This window comes from Calliopsis andreniformis, chromosome 1, assembly GCF_051401765.1.
Source record: "Calliopsis andreniformis isolate RMS-2024a chromosome 1, iyCalAndr_principal, whole genome shotgun sequence".
NCBI classification, from domain to species: Eukaryota; Metazoa; Arthropoda; class Insecta; order Hymenoptera; family Andrenidae; genus Calliopsis; species Calliopsis andreniformis.
Genome location: NC_135062.1, coordinates 6,412,639 through 6,434,021, shown reverse-complemented (window position 1 = coordinate 6,434,021; position 21,383 = coordinate 6,412,639). Strand labels below are relative to the sequence as shown.

General features: G+C 34.3%; 1 protein-coding gene across 2 annotated transcripts in view; it reads left to right on the top strand.

Moving 5' to 3' along the window:
* LOC143184347 (uncharacterized) overlaps nucleotides 1-21,383 on the top strand; it is a 242,548-nt gene that overhangs the window by 102,150 nt on the left and 119,015 nt on the right. Inside the window, exon 1 of one of the 2 annotated variants that reach the window (XM_076386545.1) lies at nucleotides 16,172-16,351. The exons of the other annotated variant lie outside the window; for it this stretch is intronic. Within the exon in view, the coding sequence (XP_076242660.1) occupies nucleotides 16,172-16,351 (180 nt within the window). Of the gene's footprint in view, nucleotides 1-16,171; nucleotides 16,352-21,383 lie in introns of those variants that run through there. 2 annotated transcript variants of the gene reach the window in all.

Genomic DNA, 21,383 nt, shown 5'->3' with positions numbered 1-21,383 from the left:
AGCGGAATACGTGTGAACTTGTCACATGGTAGACATGACTGATATGTTTCTTCATATCAGACATAACGAATTCATGATTAGTGTTAGGGTAGACACAAATTAGTTCATTTTTAATAATATTTGAATATACAATTTTCAATAGAAAAAGTGGTTACATGTAATCTGTAAAATGTTTGCAAACCGTTCAATAAATTAATTAGGAAATAGCAGTAGTAGAACAGTATTATTGAGATTTATAAATAAATAAAATAATAAATCGTTAATATTTTATAAGGCGAATGAGCTCAATTACTTTTATGGGGTAGTTAAGCAAATATAACATAATAAAAACGAAAATAACCATACAGAAAAGTATGTTCTTCCAAATACGCATTTTATAATGTCTGAGTCCAACGTAAAGGATTTACATTTTTCAAGATAAAGTATAAAGTTTCTTATAACTACATTATGAATTTAAATATTGTTACTTCTCATGCAACGTTTCTGTTATGGGATACGTACGAAACTTCTTGGGACTGCTACGTTGCATAATTATATTGCATTCCAGGAATAAAGATGATACTGCAACGACGTGACGTTACTTTGCAGAATCAGTTTCGAATATAATGTTTAATCGATGAGTGATGAATAATATGAAACAATTACCTTGGCCAAAACTGAATTACTGTTTATAAAATTGTTTAATTATAGGTTTATTTATTAACGTGCCAGTGACTCCATATAAAAAAAGTTCTGCCAAAATTATTTGCTTATAACAAAATTTTAAGTAAATTATTTCCTCTATGTTTTAATAAATCACTTCGTCTTAAAATATTAACAACATTGTTAGACTCTATTAAACAGAACAATTTTCGAGTAAATTGACTTAGGTTTTCATAAAACCTTTTAATTACTAATTTCAGTTTATTAATTTTGGAAAATGCATTTTTTCTTCTCTTTAAAATTACCATCAGTTCCATTTGCCTTTCTTCGAATTCTCATTTCTATATTCTAGCGCGATCTGATATTTCAAAACTGAAATGCTTTGATTCATTCATTGCGAGTTATCTGCATCAAGTATGTTACCGACTCAATGCAGCTCTCTGTTTTACCAGTCAATAGTAAAGTTCCCTCGGTTATCCTTGCATTTAATCGCAGCTTTTAACTTCCAAATGTATGTGGCGGGAATGTTGCATCAAGGAATGCAAGTCGCATAAAAAACAAGAAATAATTTTCGGACAATACACTTTTATAAAACTCTACATACATATAGGTAGTCGTGTTATTACAATTATTACAATAATCAATCTATTATAGTAATTTTCTATAGTAATTTTTCGTATTAATAGTCATGATTTGTTTATAATAGAGTACTTACTCATTAAAAAATTTCATTATTTTAACTCAGTGTAATTAAATTTTCATTTTTGTAAAATTCAACATTTTCCTAAGACACATTTTTTGCTTTTTCGTACATTTTTTGTAACGTACAACATTTATTATAGCTTTTCATAATATATTTAGATTAGAAAAATATGGATTCGATTTGTAAAAATCGTATTTAATACATTGTCCTTATTGTTCTCGCATTTCTAACATACCCTTTTTATAAAACGTCTTCTATTTAACAAAATTTATAAAGCATCAACTTGTACAACAAATCGCCTTAGTCAAATTTTCAAATTTATCCAGAAATCAATTATTGAAATGTGTAATTCTATTCGTCTAAGTGCATTTTAAAAACGGTACAGAAAATAAAAAATACAATAATTTTTTACCTACCATTTTCAGTGAAATCATTTTTGAAACATTAATTCAATACTCCTCGTTTTCCCTGGGACTACAGTAATTAGGTTTTACCTTTTTACTTTCTGTTGATTATTTTCTTTTATGACTAGCCATACTTATCGAAATTAAATAGTAAGAATAGAATTATACACTCGTCATTTTCCTTTGCACTCTCCGTTTGTATTCGCTTCCATTACGAAGATTGTTCTATGATAAAAGCCCATTTTCTACTCAAGCGAAATGATATCATTCAAACTGGTATCATTCAGTCTTAGGCATAACAGAGGTAAATTGTGGTAAACGAATGATAAAGTACACGTCCAGGGTAAAATAGACAAACGCGAGAGGGTTTCCTGTCGCTATTAGTATGCGGGCATCGTTGTATCCGCATCCGTGCGGCTCTTCTTACATCGTTAGTCGCGACGATATCCAACGGCAGCCTTTTGTTCGCTAATATTCCTATATCCGGTTCTAATTCATTAGCAGACCGAAGTATTTCGGGGAAACGGTGCACGGTTACCAGGAGTCTCTCTATAGAAGACTTAGATGAATTAAATTATACCGTTGGAAGAATCAATTGAAGTAAAAATCTTTTTAATGGGACAGGTGAAATATAATCACTGGACTTTGAATACGGAATATCTGAGAAATTCTGAAGCTGGCGCGGATGTGATCTTTTATTTCTCTGTTTTTACGTTACTTTCTATTAGGTCTCGCAGATTCTGTGTAATAAATCAGAAAACGAGATCGCAAAGAACGTTTGCACTGGCGTGTGATATGCACCGGAATAGATATTTCATATGATGAATGAATGAAGGTATGTACATAGTTTGCAATTTGATGTTGAAGAAGGATGAGAGTAGGGAAAGTTGACGTTATGGAGAATTGAATGTAATTATTACTTACTTTTTTGTCAGTAGATGAATGTTGCATGCCTAGTCCCATACTTGGAAAGAGTTTTTGAAGTTTTATTAAAAAGCTAGAATTATGCTGTGCTGTGATACAGAAGATATTAATGAACGCATAGCTCAGTAGAAGTTTTGGTAGAAAATGTCCAATAATTCTAATTTTAAATGAAGTTGCCTTTGTTTAAGTCATTTATAATGTATTTTGTATGCTAGTAGAATCTATTAAAAGATTTGTTAATACTGTTTTGCAAAGGGTTTAAAATTATATATTCTATTTAAGTTAGCCCCCATCTGTAAATTGTGATTTGTATGTACGTGCAGTGTACACAGAATATATTTTCTTAAGTTAAATGTATAATTTGTTTTCTGAGCACTACTATTTTTGGAAGTTTTTACTTTATCTAGCATAATATTCTGAAAATTCTTCAATTATATAAAGATTAAAAAGTAAATCTAAACAGAGCTGTTTTTTAATCATATTTTCTTGCTTCTTATTCAATTTTTCAATTGTGATCCTTTTTTACCACAAATTCCTATTGAAAGCATTAGCAGTTATAACTATGTACATAATCTATCAGTAAAGTGTTAATCATCCCCCTTGATCAAATAATCAAAAGGGAAGCTTTTGCCGCCATTAGGGGTTCGACTAACCTGGCCTTTGAGTCCAAGCTGCTTCTTTTGTTAATCTTTACCCAAAACAGTGACCACTTGGGCAGCTTTTCCATTATGCTCATAGAAAGCACACAGAGAAGTGTCAGAAGGATGATTGAAGACAGATGGACTAGTTCAGGTAGCGTTTCGAGCCACGTGCTCAGGAGCAGCTGCATTTTGGCGAACCTTCTTCTTCCACTTCAGCCTTCCTTCTATCCTCGTAAGGCGATCCTCACTTCCGCGTCTCTTCTGAGGCTTCTGTTTTCGTCGGCCTCGAGGCCTGGTGAACCGTTATCATTTCATTCGAGGAAACTGATGCTGCAATACTGATACTGATCTCGTGGTTTAAACTTTCTATTGCATGAAATGAATAAATTCAACTTTCATGGTATTTTATGCTGCGATAATTGCAGTCGTATGTTTTTTTAAAAACTCATAAAAATTCATTTGTCAGTTGCAATTTTTGGTTGAAGTTTTGTCTTATCCTTAAAGGTTTTATAGATGATTTTAATTGTTTTTGCAATACCTTTTCTATAGGAGAATAGAATAATGGTGTGATGTCATCTATTATATTTGTGTACTCTATTAATCGCCATTTTCACAAAATTTAAATGTTTGTTTCAGTATCAAATGAAAAGCTACATTTTTTTTGTATTATACATCACTCTTATCAAGTGAGATAGGGAAAGAAAATGCACAGAGCTAATTTAAATTGCTGCTCATTTATCGAATTGATATCTCATCTATACAATATCGTAATGTTTAAATTATAATAAGTATCTATAGTGCATACAGACCAAGTTGGTATAAATCATTTAAGATTTTTGTGAAATATTGCAGAAATAGAAAATTTACATTATATACTCTGTCAAGATATCTGTATCTTAAAATAATGTTAAAAATTAACTATAAATAATTAAGAAGAAATATAATGATATTTGTAATTTCTTAATATATAATTTTATGTATCTCTTATACCTACATTTAAATATTTTGTATACTTAATAGTATAGATATTGGAAAATTCAGAAACTCCAAAGGAGTTCAAAACATGGCCATAGATATTATATATCAGTATATAGATCATGTATTAGAAACATAATAATCTAATTGTTATTACAATAAGTTTGTATTTTCAAACGCTTTGACAGTCAAAAGAAAAATATGTCAATTTGCAGAAAGTATATGCGATCTCTAAGATTAAAAATTCAATGTGCTTCGCATTTAGGCAAAATCTGATACCCACTAGAAAATACTATGTAGCATAAAGCAAATCGGGTTCAAAACCCGAAGAAATTGTAAGTGGTTTCTCAAGCATGACTGCAAAACTTTACTCCCGAACGCGAGTCCATTTTCTTTTATGTTGTTTTTCGTAGTCGGAGCAGAAAATCGAAGAAATAGAAAACTCCTATCATAGCATCTATCTGCCATCTGCTGCTTTCCTCCCTTAATCTTTTTGGGGATTTGTTGAACAACTAGAAACATTTTACCCTTAGAATTCCAGGACCTGTATCTGCATTGAAATTCATGGGGCTTTTCTATTATACGACTGTTTCGCATGATTGAAGATTCCTGATTAGGAATGAATAGATTGAGCACTGCGAGTGAAAGGAGACGCATAGTTTTGCATATGATATTCTCGAATAATAATTGTAGTTAATGAAGTAATACATATTGAAATCTAAAGAAGTACAATTATTCACGGTCAGGGTAGAAGCTTTGTAATATGTAATATGTTGTATGTCTAAAAAATGTCGTAAAATATTTAATTGTGAATAATTATTTAGATCGTTTAATTATTTGTAGAGAAATTTGTAGAGATTTGTAGAATAATTTGTAGAAAAATATCTTCAATGTCAATATTATTTGGAACACAAGTGTTTGTGGACACTGATTGCAAGTGAAACATTTCGCCATTTGCTTTAGAACCTAACAGTGGTATTTAATATTATTTGCCTCATCGATGTAGCGGAAGAAATCAGAGATTCCCTTCGAATTCTGAATATGTACTTTCTCATTAACACGTCCACTTGCTTGGTTCCATGAGTTACCTGTACATAAAGTTTTGTACACCACTCAGAATATGTGTCTAATAACTCTTTAGAAATTTGGAGAATACAAAATTTTTGCAAAATTCGATCTAGGCACAAAAACAGCTTGCAAATTGAGAATATTCAATTTGATATTAAAATAGTTTATGATTGCATCAAATTTTAATCAAAAGCTTCTACTAATGTAAATTTATTAATGTGATAAAGATTTATATTGCTAATCTATCAAAGTTGGGAATCTACTTCAATGTTAAACTGCGAAAAATTAATAATGAGGAGATTGTGGATATATATATGTATATACAGATTTCTATTTTTATAAATACAATTAGAGGAATGGAACCTACTTAGAGATTTGTTTCATCCTCCAAGTACTACAAAGTGTATTTAATTTACGATATTTTGTACGTCTTTGCATACTTATAAATGCATAAGCATCTACAGCTAAGAAGCAAAATTTATAAATTCCACGAAGGAAAACATTAAAGTAACTCTAAAATTTTGAGCCATCCCAAATTCGATGGCCAGGTACTATCATCCTATACTATTATTTAAGTTCTCCAGTCTCGATACTAAAACTGTCTCCCAGAGATTCCTTTTCCACGACTTGGAGCTCCAACTCGTATGACGCAAACTCTCGTAAGATGATACATAAGTCCACCTATGCCTCGTCTGTAGCAACTCTTCACGCTGTTAGTCGCGCCCGAGGGGAGGCGAGTCTCGGTACAGATCGAAGGTTCGAGAAGCAATGACGCGCAGTTCGAGTACGCTTATCCACGGCCCCGTGGCTCGCTCCTTTGTACCTGTATCCCCCAGAGGCCAACACTCTCAGCACCTCAAGAGAACAGGGGAAGTCTGTCCCGTCGTATATACTCGTCCTTTGGCTTGCAGCTGCCTCGTAGCGACAGCACGTGTTCCTCTTCATGGAGGCAGGTGGTTGGCGTCGTTAAGCAATCGCCTCCCCCTCGACGAAGGCCGAGATTTGAAGGTGGCACGGTCGGCCAACAGGAACAGGACCCCGAACGAGGGACGAGAAGGAAGATATGATGGTCCATCGCGGAGCTAGGAGGAAGGGAAAAGGTGTCCAGGTTCTGGAAAGGTAGCTGAAGATAAATATCGTGCTCGATCGTTGTGCCGTGAAGTTAGCGATCTTCCTATAATCGGATCATCGGTGGTCAATGAAACGAGAAAGAGTTTGATAATTACAGCGGACTCTTTGACAGATTAGATGGTAAATACGCTTCGTTATGGAATACAAGCATTTTATAGAAATAAGCAGAAGTAACTGTTTAATGCATTATTTCTATTTTTATTATTATTATTAATATACTAGTTTTATTGAGAGAAAGTGTATGAGGTTTTAATTTTTGGTTGGGAACCATATTATTTGAAATTAAGTTTTATCGCTATAATCTATAATCAAAGTGAGTCGTAGAATTTATTCATTAAAAACATATTTATTGACATGCAGGCGAGATTCGTCCTTCTTCATTCAAGGGATTCATAAATGGAGTAAAATATAATTTACAGAAAGATACGTATCAGAACATATTATCTTCTCTTACATTATTAATTTAACACGACATACGAGAATTTAATATCTGGAAACAGTTGCGTAAAAATATGGTAAAAACCAAATGAACAGTCCAATCCGAAACATCTGCCTCTGTCAGTAATACTATGACTCACTGCAAATGTGTAATCATATCTACTTTCATTAGATCAGCTTCATGTAAGCCTGTAAATTGCAAATTCAATTTAAAAATTTCAATTAATGTAATCATTTAAATTTCGTCTAAAACTGAACAGAAGAACAGAATATGTAATATCTATGATTAATCAAACCGAATTATTGGAGATTTGTCGTTTAAAAAATTGGTACATGTGAAAATTTGGAAACTCCGAATATATAAAAGTTGAATAATTAAAAATTTTAAAAACTGGAAATTATACTTAAAATTTGTTTATTTTAATTATTATTTTATCGTTTTAAACTTGGAGTAATATTGAAGTTTGGTATGTGAAGGGCTAGTTAAAGTTTAAAAAACTTCTTAACCAAAAGAAAGTACCCTAAAGAACCTTTTTACTTTTAAAACAGAAACTAATAAAACATTCCTCCAGAATGCAAAATAGATATTTTTAATTTAAATCGCTAATAATTCCAAAATAAAGTCACTTCTGTTGTTTGGTTCTACAAAATTTTGTAACATTGTAATGCATTAATTCCCCATTATTTCCTTTTTATACGATCAACTCAATCACTAATGCTTCCACAGCTGTGTGACCAGTATAAAATAAACAGATTACGCTGCCTTTTAGTCCAAATGACCACATTTCCATATTCGAAACTTTAAAAGGACATCATGAACCATTTTATACAAGAATCCATTCGTGAATTTTAAATCACGACGTAGGAACTCTGATTTCAAATCAAATCGCCATTATGACGTGATCGGAAACGACGTAAAGGTCCAAGGGAGAGATCGTTAAGGAGGGTGAGCAAAATAGGGCGGCAGGCCTGTGGCACGGAGCTCGCCAACGAGAGGAGCCCTTGGAAAGGTATCTTGCGGTCTGAAACGCGGAAAAAAAAATGAGGAACGGAGACGCGACCGAGACTGGAAAAGAGAAAGAGGAAGAGCCACGCTTCGGTGAAGGGACTCTAACGAGGATGGAGCTAGAAGCAGGTGATACGAGGGATCTGCTTCTCGCTCGTGACCGGTTCCTGGATCATGGATACGCGGTTTACTGCCGCTTAATAAGCTGTAATAAGAACTGCCGGTACCCTTGCCACTCGATATTCTGTACACGATAAATCTCGTTGTAGCGATTGTAACGCGAATCGTAGAGGTGAGCAGGTGGTTCGTCGTTCGCTGAACACATCGATGACGTTGTTAACTGAGAAACTGTCCCTCTCGACGGTAGCCTTTGACCATTAACTTTAGGTGAACCTATTTCGTCTGTTTCCTTAATTGTTGTATTAGAGATGAGATAGTGAATCAGTGATATGAACAATAATTGGCGGGTAGCTTTTGAAGATGATTTGTGTTACGGTTTTGATGAGGACAGTGGGGTTTAAATAATGTTGCTTTGCATGATCTTCATGTTATTGAATTATATTTTTATAGGGCCAACAAGTAGTGTACTAATAATTATTTATACAAATTTAACGGGACAATTAAAAGCAATAGATGGATACTATTGTACATAAACTTCTACTATGGACTCTATTTTTAACACAAATGGACATTTGTTGCTCATTATGTGTCAATGAAATATTTATTATTTAATTTTAATTCAATACCACTATTGTACTAGTATTTACAATAGCAATAATTCATACATTGGATTGAATACATGAAGTGTTCCATTTAATATACATATAATTACATAAAAAATACTTTGTCACTATAAACTTGCAGTTTAAAAATAGTATAATAATCATAACTTAATTGTAGAATATGAAAGTACACTGGTCTAAGATGAAGATAGAAAATCTAGACTGTAAATTTGAAATCAGAGAAACAATGATAATAATGCAATATTTTGCAAATTTGCAAAATAATACATGATTTCAAATTGCATTCATAATGTTCAACTAGAACAACATTTTGAATTTCTATTATACTTTAAGAATATTGAAATTGAGATGACTGACTTAGAATAATCTAGTTAGCGTTATTATATTCGTATCCCAAATTCCGAAACTTGTACCGTGAATTACCACAAAGATTGGGTTCCCCATAAAAGAAGTCTCAAGTATTATGGGCAATAAACAGGCAGTAAAACCATGGGCACTTTAAACCAGAAAAATTGAATGTCCAATAGATCTAACTTTTGGGTCAGTAACTTGGCTAAGGTCCCGTCTGACGCGATCGTTTCGTTTATCGGTGGGATTGATCGGATCTAACGACATAAGAGCTGCGTTCACGGGTCTAAATAGAGGCGGTCCACCCCCTCGAAGCATGTCCTTTGGGGATCCTTTCGACCAAAAGGCGAGCACGAACCTCTTCGTCTCCCTTCCTCTTTCTTTCTTACCACCTTCTTCCACTCCTCTATTCTGTGGCCTTGAGTGCAAGAGGGGCGAGGGGAGGACAGGAAAGATGGATTTTTCTTCCTTTCTTCTCATCTTCTTTCTTTCTTTAGTAAATCAGATGCAGCTTCGCCTCTTGTCGCTGTAGCGTGCAACAGTTGGCGAGGAGGAAACATCTGTCGGTCGTGGCGCATGCGTATCCCGCAGGTAAAACCTGCATGCACCAGGGATTCTCAAATTTTTACACGAAATTTTATCAAGTGGATGCACAAAGTGGTTGACTTCTTCTTTTAAGCTGGAGGGAGGGCGGGTCTTCTGACATAGAGCATCATAAAAAAGCGGTCATTCGTGATGTTTTAAAAAAAAAAATTATTATTACTAGCTATATTTACTTTTCTATGCTCGGTTCTAAATAGTATACAAAATTTGTTTATCAAAGTGTATATTAACGTATAGATAAGAAATATGGCATAAAAATGCAATCACGTGGTACCTTAATATTTTAATTTCAGTTCAAATCTTTTTACCTTTTATGCTCTCATCTCGCAAAGAATATATACCAATATATCATATAATAGTATAAATATCTTCTTGACATTCCTCATATTTCATTGACATAATTCTCTGTATAAATTTCTTTCATAATTTCGTAATAAATTCCTCTCCATAATTACAAATTTTTCTAGACTCGAGTGCTCTTTGAAATATAATTAGAGCAATATTGTTCTGACAATATAAACCAACATTATATCTGTCTACATTTCTCCAATTATTTCTTTTTTATCGAGGCGCCTTTCACACATAACATTTTCATTTCAGAAAAGTAGGTAGCTGATCCTACGCGACAGCATTTATTGGATTTTCTTCTTGGTTAGATGACAGCACTTTTAAGATAGTAACTGTCTAGTTCCGGATAAGTGGTTCTGAACAACTGTTGCTCGATTTTTATGATAGCCATTATGTATGAGAAAGAAATGGAAGACAAGTTACTCCCATTTTTTTCTGTCACTACGATTTACATTCTATTATTTTTTAAATAATCTGTAGTTCATTCCTGCTATGGTTCGAAAACGTTACAAACGAATAAAAAGAAGTTAATAATAATTGATAAAGGGTTAATCAATTTTATTCAGAATAGATAACATGACCTGATATAATATTATCTCATTCGACGCGAGTGTTTATATTCAATTGCTACACCGAATATACCTATCAGTTAAAACAGAGAATACAGAGTAGTATTCACATAACCAGTTAATTGGCCTCTTTCGATCAATGCGTTAACGGATTGCAAAACACCCTAAATTGCTGTTGCTGTTTTGTTACTTTTCAATGACTCTTTAAATAATAAAATTAATTAAAGAAAGTGAAATGAGTATGTATACCTTCTGCTAAGCTGTGAGGAAAACTTAATTTAGGAAGTTTCCGCCATTTCATCGGCTATCTAAGACTCCAGAGATTAATGGATTAATTATACGCTTCCAGACCCTTTCATAGTTCGTCGTTAACGGGATGGAGTACGACAGACCGTCTAATAATCAAGTTATAATTAAAATTTAATAGTGATACGGTTTATGTACTCAACAGCATCAAATTTAGTTACTTGCCGAAACTGCAATAACTCTCGATTAGTAATCGAGGATATAAAATTTGATTGCCCCTTCAAAAGAGTAAATTCGATTGACACTTGGTCTTGCATGATATGAAATTTGTTTCGCAAAATGCTCGTTTCTAGGTGTTCCCACATGAGTCACTCGAAAATTACATATCCGCTTTCTTCAGCAAAGGGTGCACGAAACACCCTCGTTACGTAGTACTCATTGCACTCAGTCATGTGTAGTTATCGCTCTGATTCTGATGCAAATATGCCAATCACAAAGCTATTTTGTTAGTCACCAAACGTGGTGGTCAACTCGGTAGGGCTTTATGGCGTAAATTATATACTTGCGTTGCGTTAGACAGGCACAGAGGTTGGCAGGTTGTATTACGACCAAACGAAAAAATAATTGAATCATTTGTCCTTATTGGATTTAAAGAATACTGTGTAATTTGGATAAATTGGGAAAGATTGAGGGTGTCAGGTGTTTCTTTGGGGATTCTTCCTTTAAAAAGACTTTTTAAAGAAAATAGAGGGACTGAAATATTTGGGGGTAATACAATTTGTAGCGCTTAAGGGCATGCCATTTGCAGATACCAGTCTGTTAAGGTTGGGAACTTTTTACTGATTGTGTTCAGAATATTATTTTTGCAAACATGCATTTATTTGCAGAGGTTGCGTTTCAACAACCAATTTGAAAATTATATTCACAGAAACAATTTACACTTGAGACATAGCGAATTGTAATTGAACTTGTTACCTTTGAACCATTCATTTTGTATACCTTCTTTTACAAAAAGGATGCATAGGCAAAATTTTGCAAGGTAGAAGAAATTCAGAAGTGCCTAGAAAAAAATAAAATTTTAGAAATTGCACGATGGAGTTTAAGCTTCAAGGAATTTTTGTGTTACGATTAGAAACTGAATATTTTAAGTCATATTGTAAAATATTATTTCAATTAAACAAAAAAGATTAGTTATGTTTCTTACGTTTTCCTTTTACAAGTTTGCATCTATAACAAAAATAAGATATTCTGGATATACAAGAAAAAAGTAACTCGACACATTCTCATCCAAGCTTTACAAGTCTCTTATATTAAAATGCAATTTCTTGAATCTTATTATTAGCATACACTATATAAAAAACGTCGTATATTATGCAAGCAGGCTCACGGAACAGGATAATATTTTCTTTCACGCTGACGTATCGTATTTACAGTTTAATGTAAAACGAATCCTCAAAATCATTGGCAGTATTTATATCAACCTATCCAAATTGTCTCGACGAAGGATATTAAATCATTTTTTCGTGATGCAAGCCAATAATACGTCCTACACGTTCGTGCATCTGTCGATTCATTATCCGTGCCATGAAACCTTGAGGAGGCTTTTATGCTTGCAGCGATTCGTAACAGGAAGCACTCGATACTCTTGATCAATGACCAGTGATCATGGATAGGATACATGAAAATAATACGTTTTCGTTGGCGCGAGAAACGAGCGGGACTCGTTCAAACCACAGATATTCACGCATGAAAAGGACCTTCGGACGTGAAATTAATAACGATATTTAGCAGAGTTATGTAAGGTGTCGGATGTCATCGGATGCATTTTGAGTCTGCTGACCTACATCCTTTGAAGACTATTCTGAACGTAATAGATATGGAGGGGAAATATTAATAGAATTTTATTTATTCGAGCACAATCAGAGAATAAAATACTTCACATAATTCGATTCTTTAGATAATAATAAAAGCTAACTGAATCTATCCATGATGCGGAGATTTTCGTTCAAATAATGAAAGTTTATGGTCGAACAACTGGATTGCAGTACACATTTAATTGCCTATTCATTTGTTTCCTCACGCTTCAAAGTGCATGAACTTAGAAATTAAATTAGATAAGCAATAATTAATTAACAGAGACGTACTTTTATCAAGGTTTTACATCTGTGCTTTTGGAGATTTTTATAAAAATCTGGTGAATGAATTTAACAGTAAGTCATAGTGTATGGAATGGATATTCTTCATAAAAAGTTTGCATGAATTTTATAAACGTCTCTCAGTTTAATTACATTTCAATATAAACTGATATAAAAAAGTCACTATAATCCTACTAGAACTACTCAGTACAGACAAACAATAGTTTATTAATTTCCATAGGTTATTTGTTAGTACGATTGCTCTAAAGCTACATAAATTGTGAATAAGAAATTGAATAATAAATGAGTGAAGGTATAACGAGTTCATTACACTAATCATGGACTGGTGATAAAGAGTGAAATTATTCACACCCTTAATCATACCATCTGTATGCATCCACTAATATCCTGCAACAAAATAGAAGCTCTCTTTTGATAACACTGTCCTCTTCACAACGAACTACATTTCACGCGAGCTTTATCACTGAAAGCTCGTTTCACCCAAACTGAATGCCTGGGTCGGCTCGGTGGTATCATTCGCCTCGCCACAATAGATCCTTGGAATATGAAAGAACGCCTATTCTGAAATTCAAGAGCGCAAACTGGGTCACCTGGATCTCGATACTTCCTCGTTTTTTCCACTGCAATGAGTCCTTCGAGATTATCTCATCCATATAGGCGTGCCTCCTGCGAGCTGCTCCGTTGTGTAACCAGAAATTTCTCAGAGGAAGTGAAATGAGATGCATTGTCTTCCTAGGAGAAAGAATTCTGAACTTGGCTGGGATTCGTGCTAAAAATAAGTGTGCATACACTTGGCGTCAATTTAGCGATCTCTGTGATAGATTGAACAACAAAATTGTGGGATTTGATGGTTGATAAGACAGACACATCATAAATTAGTAAGTATATATTTGTTTACAATAGATAACGATATAATACTCGCCAAAATATCGAAGCACCTAAAAATATGTATACCACAGGAGATGATGATCTTTGACAAGCACTGTAGGTACTAAACCTTTTCAGATATTGTCAACGGAGTTGAATTAAGTAAAGTAAAAGATTCTATCACAATTACAAGAAACTAAATATAGTAAAAATCTAGAATAGGTACTTAAATATATGTGTTAATTTGAAAGGTATGAAAATATTGATACAGATGTAGTTTGATAATTTACAAGGGAAATTATAGTCAGTTAATTATTCTTAGTACCTATTTTTTCTTTAAAATTTATCGTTAGCTTTGCACTTTTTCGAATAACAAAAATTCTTCATATTTTAGTTGCTTTAATTTGTAGGTAAATTAGTATGAACTTCATATTAAGGAATCATTCACATATTTTTGTTTAAAAACAAATTTTAACTATTATTTCCGAAAGTAATATAAATTTAGTTAAATCTTTCATTTGTATCTTACACCCAGAGCATATTATACAGTTTCAATATTCTTCTCGTGAATGTGCAAAAATATAACAGGAAATTCTAACTAATCACTCGTCGCTAAACTAAAATTAAGAATCGTCATGTCTTACTCTTTAGTGCACAAAAATAGTTTCCTTTTAATTCTATTAATGCATCTGCTTCTCTACTCAGTTGTATCTGTCGCAATCGTTCTATTTTTCGCCTTCTCTCATTACGTTTTCATTTCTTTTACTACATAAGGTTTCTAAAAGCATCTTCAAACTAAAACTCAATGAAAGAAAATACATGATTCTACCCAAATGCTTAAAAAATATCAGTAGCCAGTTTATTAGTACAATACTATATACCAAATCCAGAGAAACTTACAGTTATAACAATAAAGTATAAAACGAACTTCAATTCATTTCAAGAGCATAAAACCTGCAAACACATTTTCAAGCACGCAACATCGATTTCTATCGTTTGCTAAATCAACATTTAACTGAGATCCAAATCGAAAATAACTATTTCACGAATCTGCAAATGTTTATGGAGTGCTGGTCCAAGGGCCCATTAGAGGACATAAACAGCAAGGATCGAAAGGCGGGTAGAAGGAGGAAAAGGGAGAGGATTTTGAGAAACACTGCGTATCTGTGCCGAGCGCCACGCGACCAGGTCGTCTGGTCGGACTGGGTGCCGGGTGTTGTTGAAATCAACGTGGTGGGGTTCCTTCGACGACCACAACCGGAGCCTTATGCCTTCAGTCGACTCTCGGCTCTCACTGCGACTCGAGCTGGCTGAGATTCCGTTAATTAACCGTCGACCGATTGAAGAAGGTGGTTGCACAACAGGTGAACCATCGGCGCGTGAACAATCTCAGAAAACGTGTCGGCAGAGTCACTGCTCGAAAAAGCTCCCACGTTATCCCTTGCTCCAAGAACACCAGTGAAAATTGAGTTTCATCTCTAACACGTCTAAACGCTAGTCAAAGGGAATCGATTCGAGGATCAACGAGGTCTTTTAATCTTCAACAGACGTCGCTGAGTCAAAGGAGCCAAATCAAAAGAAGAGATCGAAGGACATCGAGGAGAGTCAACGACATAAACTCTGAACGTTTCCCTGGGACAAAAGGGATTGTTTCGAGACAGTGAATCCGTTCTGCGTGAGTTGCACGAAGGCAGAGTTGTCACGGCCGATCCAGATATCGACGCGACCAGTTCCTTTTACCGGTCGATCACCTCGATCGCCTGGATCCCTCGCGCTCAGACGGGGTCCCGTGGCGCGAGCGCACGAGTCGTGTCATCCTCGTGGTTCTTAATTAGTACGTGGGTGTAGTGCAAGAGTGGACTCTCTGGAAGCAACAGGAGGAGTGAAGAAGGAGAAGGGGGCGTAAAGAGATGCCGAAAGCGAAGAAAGCCCGATTTGGAAAACGCGAGGAGAGCATCGAAGAATAAAAGGGACGAGAGGGTTGGTTAAGCGGGGGCGGTCGAGGAGCAAGAGGACGGTTAAATAGATGCAGGAATCTGTACGCGGCGCCATGCTGCCGTAGCGGCGAGAAAAATATATTCGGTTTCCGGTTGTGTGTGTACGTATGTGTGGATGGAGCGTCGCAAATCCAGGACCGTATCAGTCTGTGCGTTTACTACCAATTAAAGGGACATTTACGTGATGACTTTAACTCACTCGTGACTGGAATTGTTGCTGGTTGCTTGAGTTTGATCGTTCGATCGAGCTTGCGTGCTTCGCCGAGTGAAAGGAGAAGAGTAACGATCCCGAAGCCTGACATAACGTCATCGATGATCGGCCAGTGACTTTTCGCTGACAAATTTGAGAGCATCGAGTAACCATGCTGTGTGGTACGTTCAGGAAGAAAAGGAGGTATACGGGGGACGAGTATCGATTGGTCAGATCAAACACGATGCCGAGAATCCTATCGAGCAAGGAGTGCAGCTTGGTGACGGTTCGAAGGACAAAGTCCTCGAGGGTGGCGGCTCGTTCGTCTCACCTCAGGGATCTTCTGCACACGGTAAGTTGTATAAATATATTTCATCTCGACTCGCCATTGTACGGTCTGGCTGTGAACGTGGCCCTGATTCCTTGTACCGTCTCCTATCGCAATAAAATCGGCCTCGAGACTCGCGTTTGCGTGAAGGACTTCTCGGCTTGCAGTCTGCAGGAAGAAATATGGCTGTCTAGTCGGAGCTTCATGCTTCTGTGAGTTTATTGGTAATAAAAGAAGATCGACTCATTTGATAAAAAATCGGAATGGAGAATTAAAAGATTGTTAGATTATGAAGACGGAAAAACGTTTGCCTGTGCTTGTGTGAATTATAGTAGAGAATTATTAGTGATTGCTTAGCAGCATTAATTGGAGAGATAAATAAATAAATATTTGTGTAGATAGATAAATAGCTAAATACATGGACAGACAAATAAATTACTGATAAAAAGATAGATAGGTGGATATCATGAATGCCTAGATATTATACATTATGTATACACATGAAAAAAAGTTTAACGAGAGGAATGTGTGTCTTATCAACCATTAGCCATTGGCCATTATATAATTTCTTCCCTATGATCTACATTTCTTAAGTTGGATACACTAACGCGTTCTTTTGTTTTGATAGCCAAGTGTATGTGCATATTTACGTGATTAGGGATTCGTTATTAATTCATAGACAGTGTTGCCCTTGTGCCTTGCCCCTGTGCCATCGTGCTGGAAGTCTTTTTATCTCTACAGTGCATGTAAGTAGCGAGCTAGATAGATAGATGAATAGATAAGTAGATAAATATATAAATATATAGATTGATAGTCGGGCAGATAGATAAACTAAATAGATAGCTAGATTCATGATTATAGGGCAACATCTATTGAGAGTAAAAATGATATCATGTATTAATCTGATAAGAGATTTTCCTCTCATAAATAAAAATTTAATTGTTTAAATATTCTTTAGACAAATATGCGATTTTCGAACATGTGATTATACCTACTGCTCAAATTAATTATTGTGGGAATTGTTTTAAAAATTTTTCTAATAAAAATAAAATATGACATGAGAATTTAATTAGATAAAAGTTGTTTATTTAAACACATAATAACGCGTAATAATTATGAAGAAAATTATTCTACAAGTATGCTTACTTGGAAACTCTTTCAAGCTTAAAAATAAAGCACATTTATGTAATAAAAAAAGTGGTAGATCAGAATATTGGGATAAAAGAATTATGTAAGTGTACATTACCTATAAATGACAGTAGTAGATACTGTATAATAGAGTACTACGTCTATAAAAATGGAAAAAAATATGTAAAGAAATGTCTCTATTTATTGAACAGGATTAGGTTTAATAGACACGTATTTTATTAAATAGTTATTTCATATGCAATTCTGGATAGAAATGCAGAAATTGATTAAATATTGAAAATTTCCCAATCACGGAAGCAACATGAAGGAAGTCAGGGAAATTTGCAAAACATGTACTAAAGAAATTAATTAGCACACATCTGCATGCCAGGAGACGCCTAATAACTTTGCTAGAAAAGATATAAAACAATTGTAAATGTATAATTGCAGTAAACGTGAAATATCCATTCACACTGTTTCCTGTTTCCATGTACATGATGTTATGCAACAGAAAATTGTATAGCAAAATGGGAGAAAGAATAAAGAGGCGAAAACACTTTTAAGTTTATTTATTCATACTAGTTATCAGCAATTTTTCAAGAAAATCCGAAAAAATATTTTGACATTTTAAACCAAAAGAATCTAATTACAGAATATAACACCATTCTCTGAAAATTCTATTCCAACTTGAAACAAATGAACACCTTATTTTTCTTCTTAGTTACACTAATTCGTGCCTCATCCATTTCTGTAATATGGAAACAGCCGTTGAACGCGAACAAATTACATATGTATGCATTTCCCCAGTGCAACAGCTGCGCCCTTAGCATCGTTAAGAGAACCTCATGAAACTGTCATCAAAGGCATTCCATTTTCGCCTTCAGAGTCACATTAAATTTACATCTACAAACTTTTCTGGCAATACCAAAAAGTATTCAGTGCACGTTTTCTGTTTGTAATTTGACTCCGTGCGAAATGTTGCTTATGGAGAATTTGAGTGAATTCATACTCACTGACAAATATGATACTAAAGCGACGTTCATTCTTAAACAGAAAATTTGATTAAATTATTTCAATTTTTATTAATGTGGTGAAGACAGAATAAAAATATGGATAGAAATGTAATCATACAGTGAACCCTTCTATAACGCGGTTCCATGTAACCCAGAGCAAAAATTGCTACGGGGGGTAGTCTTAAAACTTGATGTTTCTATCATATACATATATGCCTTTACGGTTGAAATTAAAATTTAAAGTAAGTAAGTTGAAATTAATTACGGTGGTACGAATTATTTTGATTTACATCAATTTTGAACTCCTTATACCGCGATACGAGTTAAACGTGTTATAGTAGGGTTGACTGTATTAGCAAAGTACCTACTTGTGTTGGAGTATACAATACTTTTCTGTCATCTGTATTTATAGATTTATTATTTACACATATTCCATGTATAGCTTAATTAGTCATGTTTGACACGAAAGATATTTACAAACAACTTACAGAAATTGGTAGACTTAGATGTGTAGTATATTTTATACAAGTTAAAGCACTTTTTTAAATAAAGTCTCATTGATCACACTACAGTTTTTACTTGTTATAACCTTGTCAATTCATACATGTACAGTATAAAATATTAGTGTGTTATTTGGCCGTCTTATGAAACTAATTACCTGGAATACTAATTTGGCAAATTGCTTCCAAACGAGTAAAAGCCTTAAATTTCTAATTTATTTAATCGTAATAATAAGCATGCCAAGTATAAGACACACACTTTTGCGTTTAACTTGCATCTATGTCAATTATTTCGAATTTATCTTTCCCAGAAAAGGGTATTTCCAAAGAGCTAGTATAAGTATAGAAACGGTCGAAGCAGCAATCATCAGTATTGAGACAGAGACGATTATTCGCACTGGAAAAGAATCGAACATTCTATCACGACAGTGTTTAAGCGTCGCTATTATTCCTCAAGCGTCGCGTTTCTTGAACCAGTGAGAATCAACTTTTAGCTTCTCAGACGTTCACAACTAGAGTCAATCGATTCTAAGAACGAATATCCCCGGTCGTTCACTAAACGAGCCAGTCTAAGAAAATTCGAGGAAGCTCCTTACCACCGTTTATCCACGTTTTACTTCGCATTCATGTCGGTCCAACAATATGGGGCACTACGTCGACCGGTCGATTGCTTCTCAAAACGATCCCAGACCGTCTCGAATCTACATACATGAATGCGAATGCGTCACGCCGTTTGCATATGCATGCACACCACGATACAGTACCTCGATGCCCGCGTACGGTTGCATAATTTACGATATTGTATACAGATGTGTTTAGGAGTGTAGGCACGGAGCAATTCCCTGATCCGATGTGGAATCGATTTGTTTGACAGCTCGACGGAGAGAAAGCAATCGGGAGCCATTTCGAACGATTTGGAAATTCGGTTGAATCCTAATCGCTCGATTCAGGAGGATCCTGACCCCTTTCGGGAGGCTTTTGTTAACCCTTCCACTTGCTTCCGAGTGAATCGAGATGGACGAATTGGCGAGCATGAAAGGACTCAAGATAGAGTCGTTACATGGTTGTACAGAGTTCCTTCGATTTGTTTTATTCGATTTATTTCGTGAGTAGGATGCAATTCTTTCAGCGTGGGAGGAGGGAATGTGTTTTATGGTGGCAGATGTTATGGTTTTATTAAACTGATCGTGAAATATTGTGGTATCTTAATTTGCATAGGACATTTTTAAAAATGAGACTGTGGGATGTACATGGTGTATATAAAAATTCATTTTCTTCGGTAAAAGATTCCATGATAACATCATTTTTGTTGGGATATATATTTTTGAAATAATGACGATAAAACGGAAATTATGGAGGTTTTTTCAATTTACAGGGTTGGGGTAATTTTAATACTGTGTGGGCTTTTTTATTCTGGCGCGGAATATCTGTTCAATTATGTAATTCAACGCAAAGAAAGTCTTTACACATTTTGTTATACATATGATTCGTATTGCGTAAATACGAATTAGAATATGCAATTAAGAATAACAAAAATCAGATACAATATTACTAAATAGTTACTACTGTTTTATTTTTCTATATTATTATTGTCTTGTTCACGTGTATGCATGTTCATAGCTCTATTAAATTCAAATGAAGTGAAATGAAAAATGAAATTAGAAAGCATTGCTTTGTGCTAATGAACTTTTAGAATATAGTACATTCTTTATAATTTTTATTCAATTGATATGGAATGAAGTGAAATGAAAAACAGAATTAGAAAGCGTCACTTTTTTTAATGGACATTTGATAGCATATTAATAATCTGTAGAGAATTGAAGTTTATCTTGATCAGCCAAGTCTAGATGAATTTCAGAAGCTCAGCATCACTCGGTGTAGTGTATATCCTATGAAATATTTTCTATCATTTTACGATTTAAAGACAGAAATGACCTTCTTATTTCTCTAAAATTTTATCTTCAAATCTTTTTTGTTAGATTACAAAAGATGTAATACAATACGTTGAATTTCAAAAACTGACTCCAGTTATACTTATATCCAGTATAACCAATTAAAAGATTAAACTTTTCAAGACAAAACAGAAATTGTAAGATCAAATGTTTTGTTTAACATAGGTACTCTTCCCTTATAAATCATTAATACCTATACTATAAAAAGTTTATTAGTACGTTCTATGTTGATTCATTCAGACATGTACAATAATGCATATGTATAGACTCTAGATTATCAAATATCCTAAACACTTTCACTAGATTGAACTTTCTGTTTGTCGTTAATTAGACTCTCAGATAGGTTAATAACTCTCTGAGATATTTCACAAATATCTTACAAATACTTCAAAACGTTCTTAAACAATCGCTTCCTAAACAATTTCAAAGCCCTTGAGTAGAAACTAAAAGACACATCTTTCAA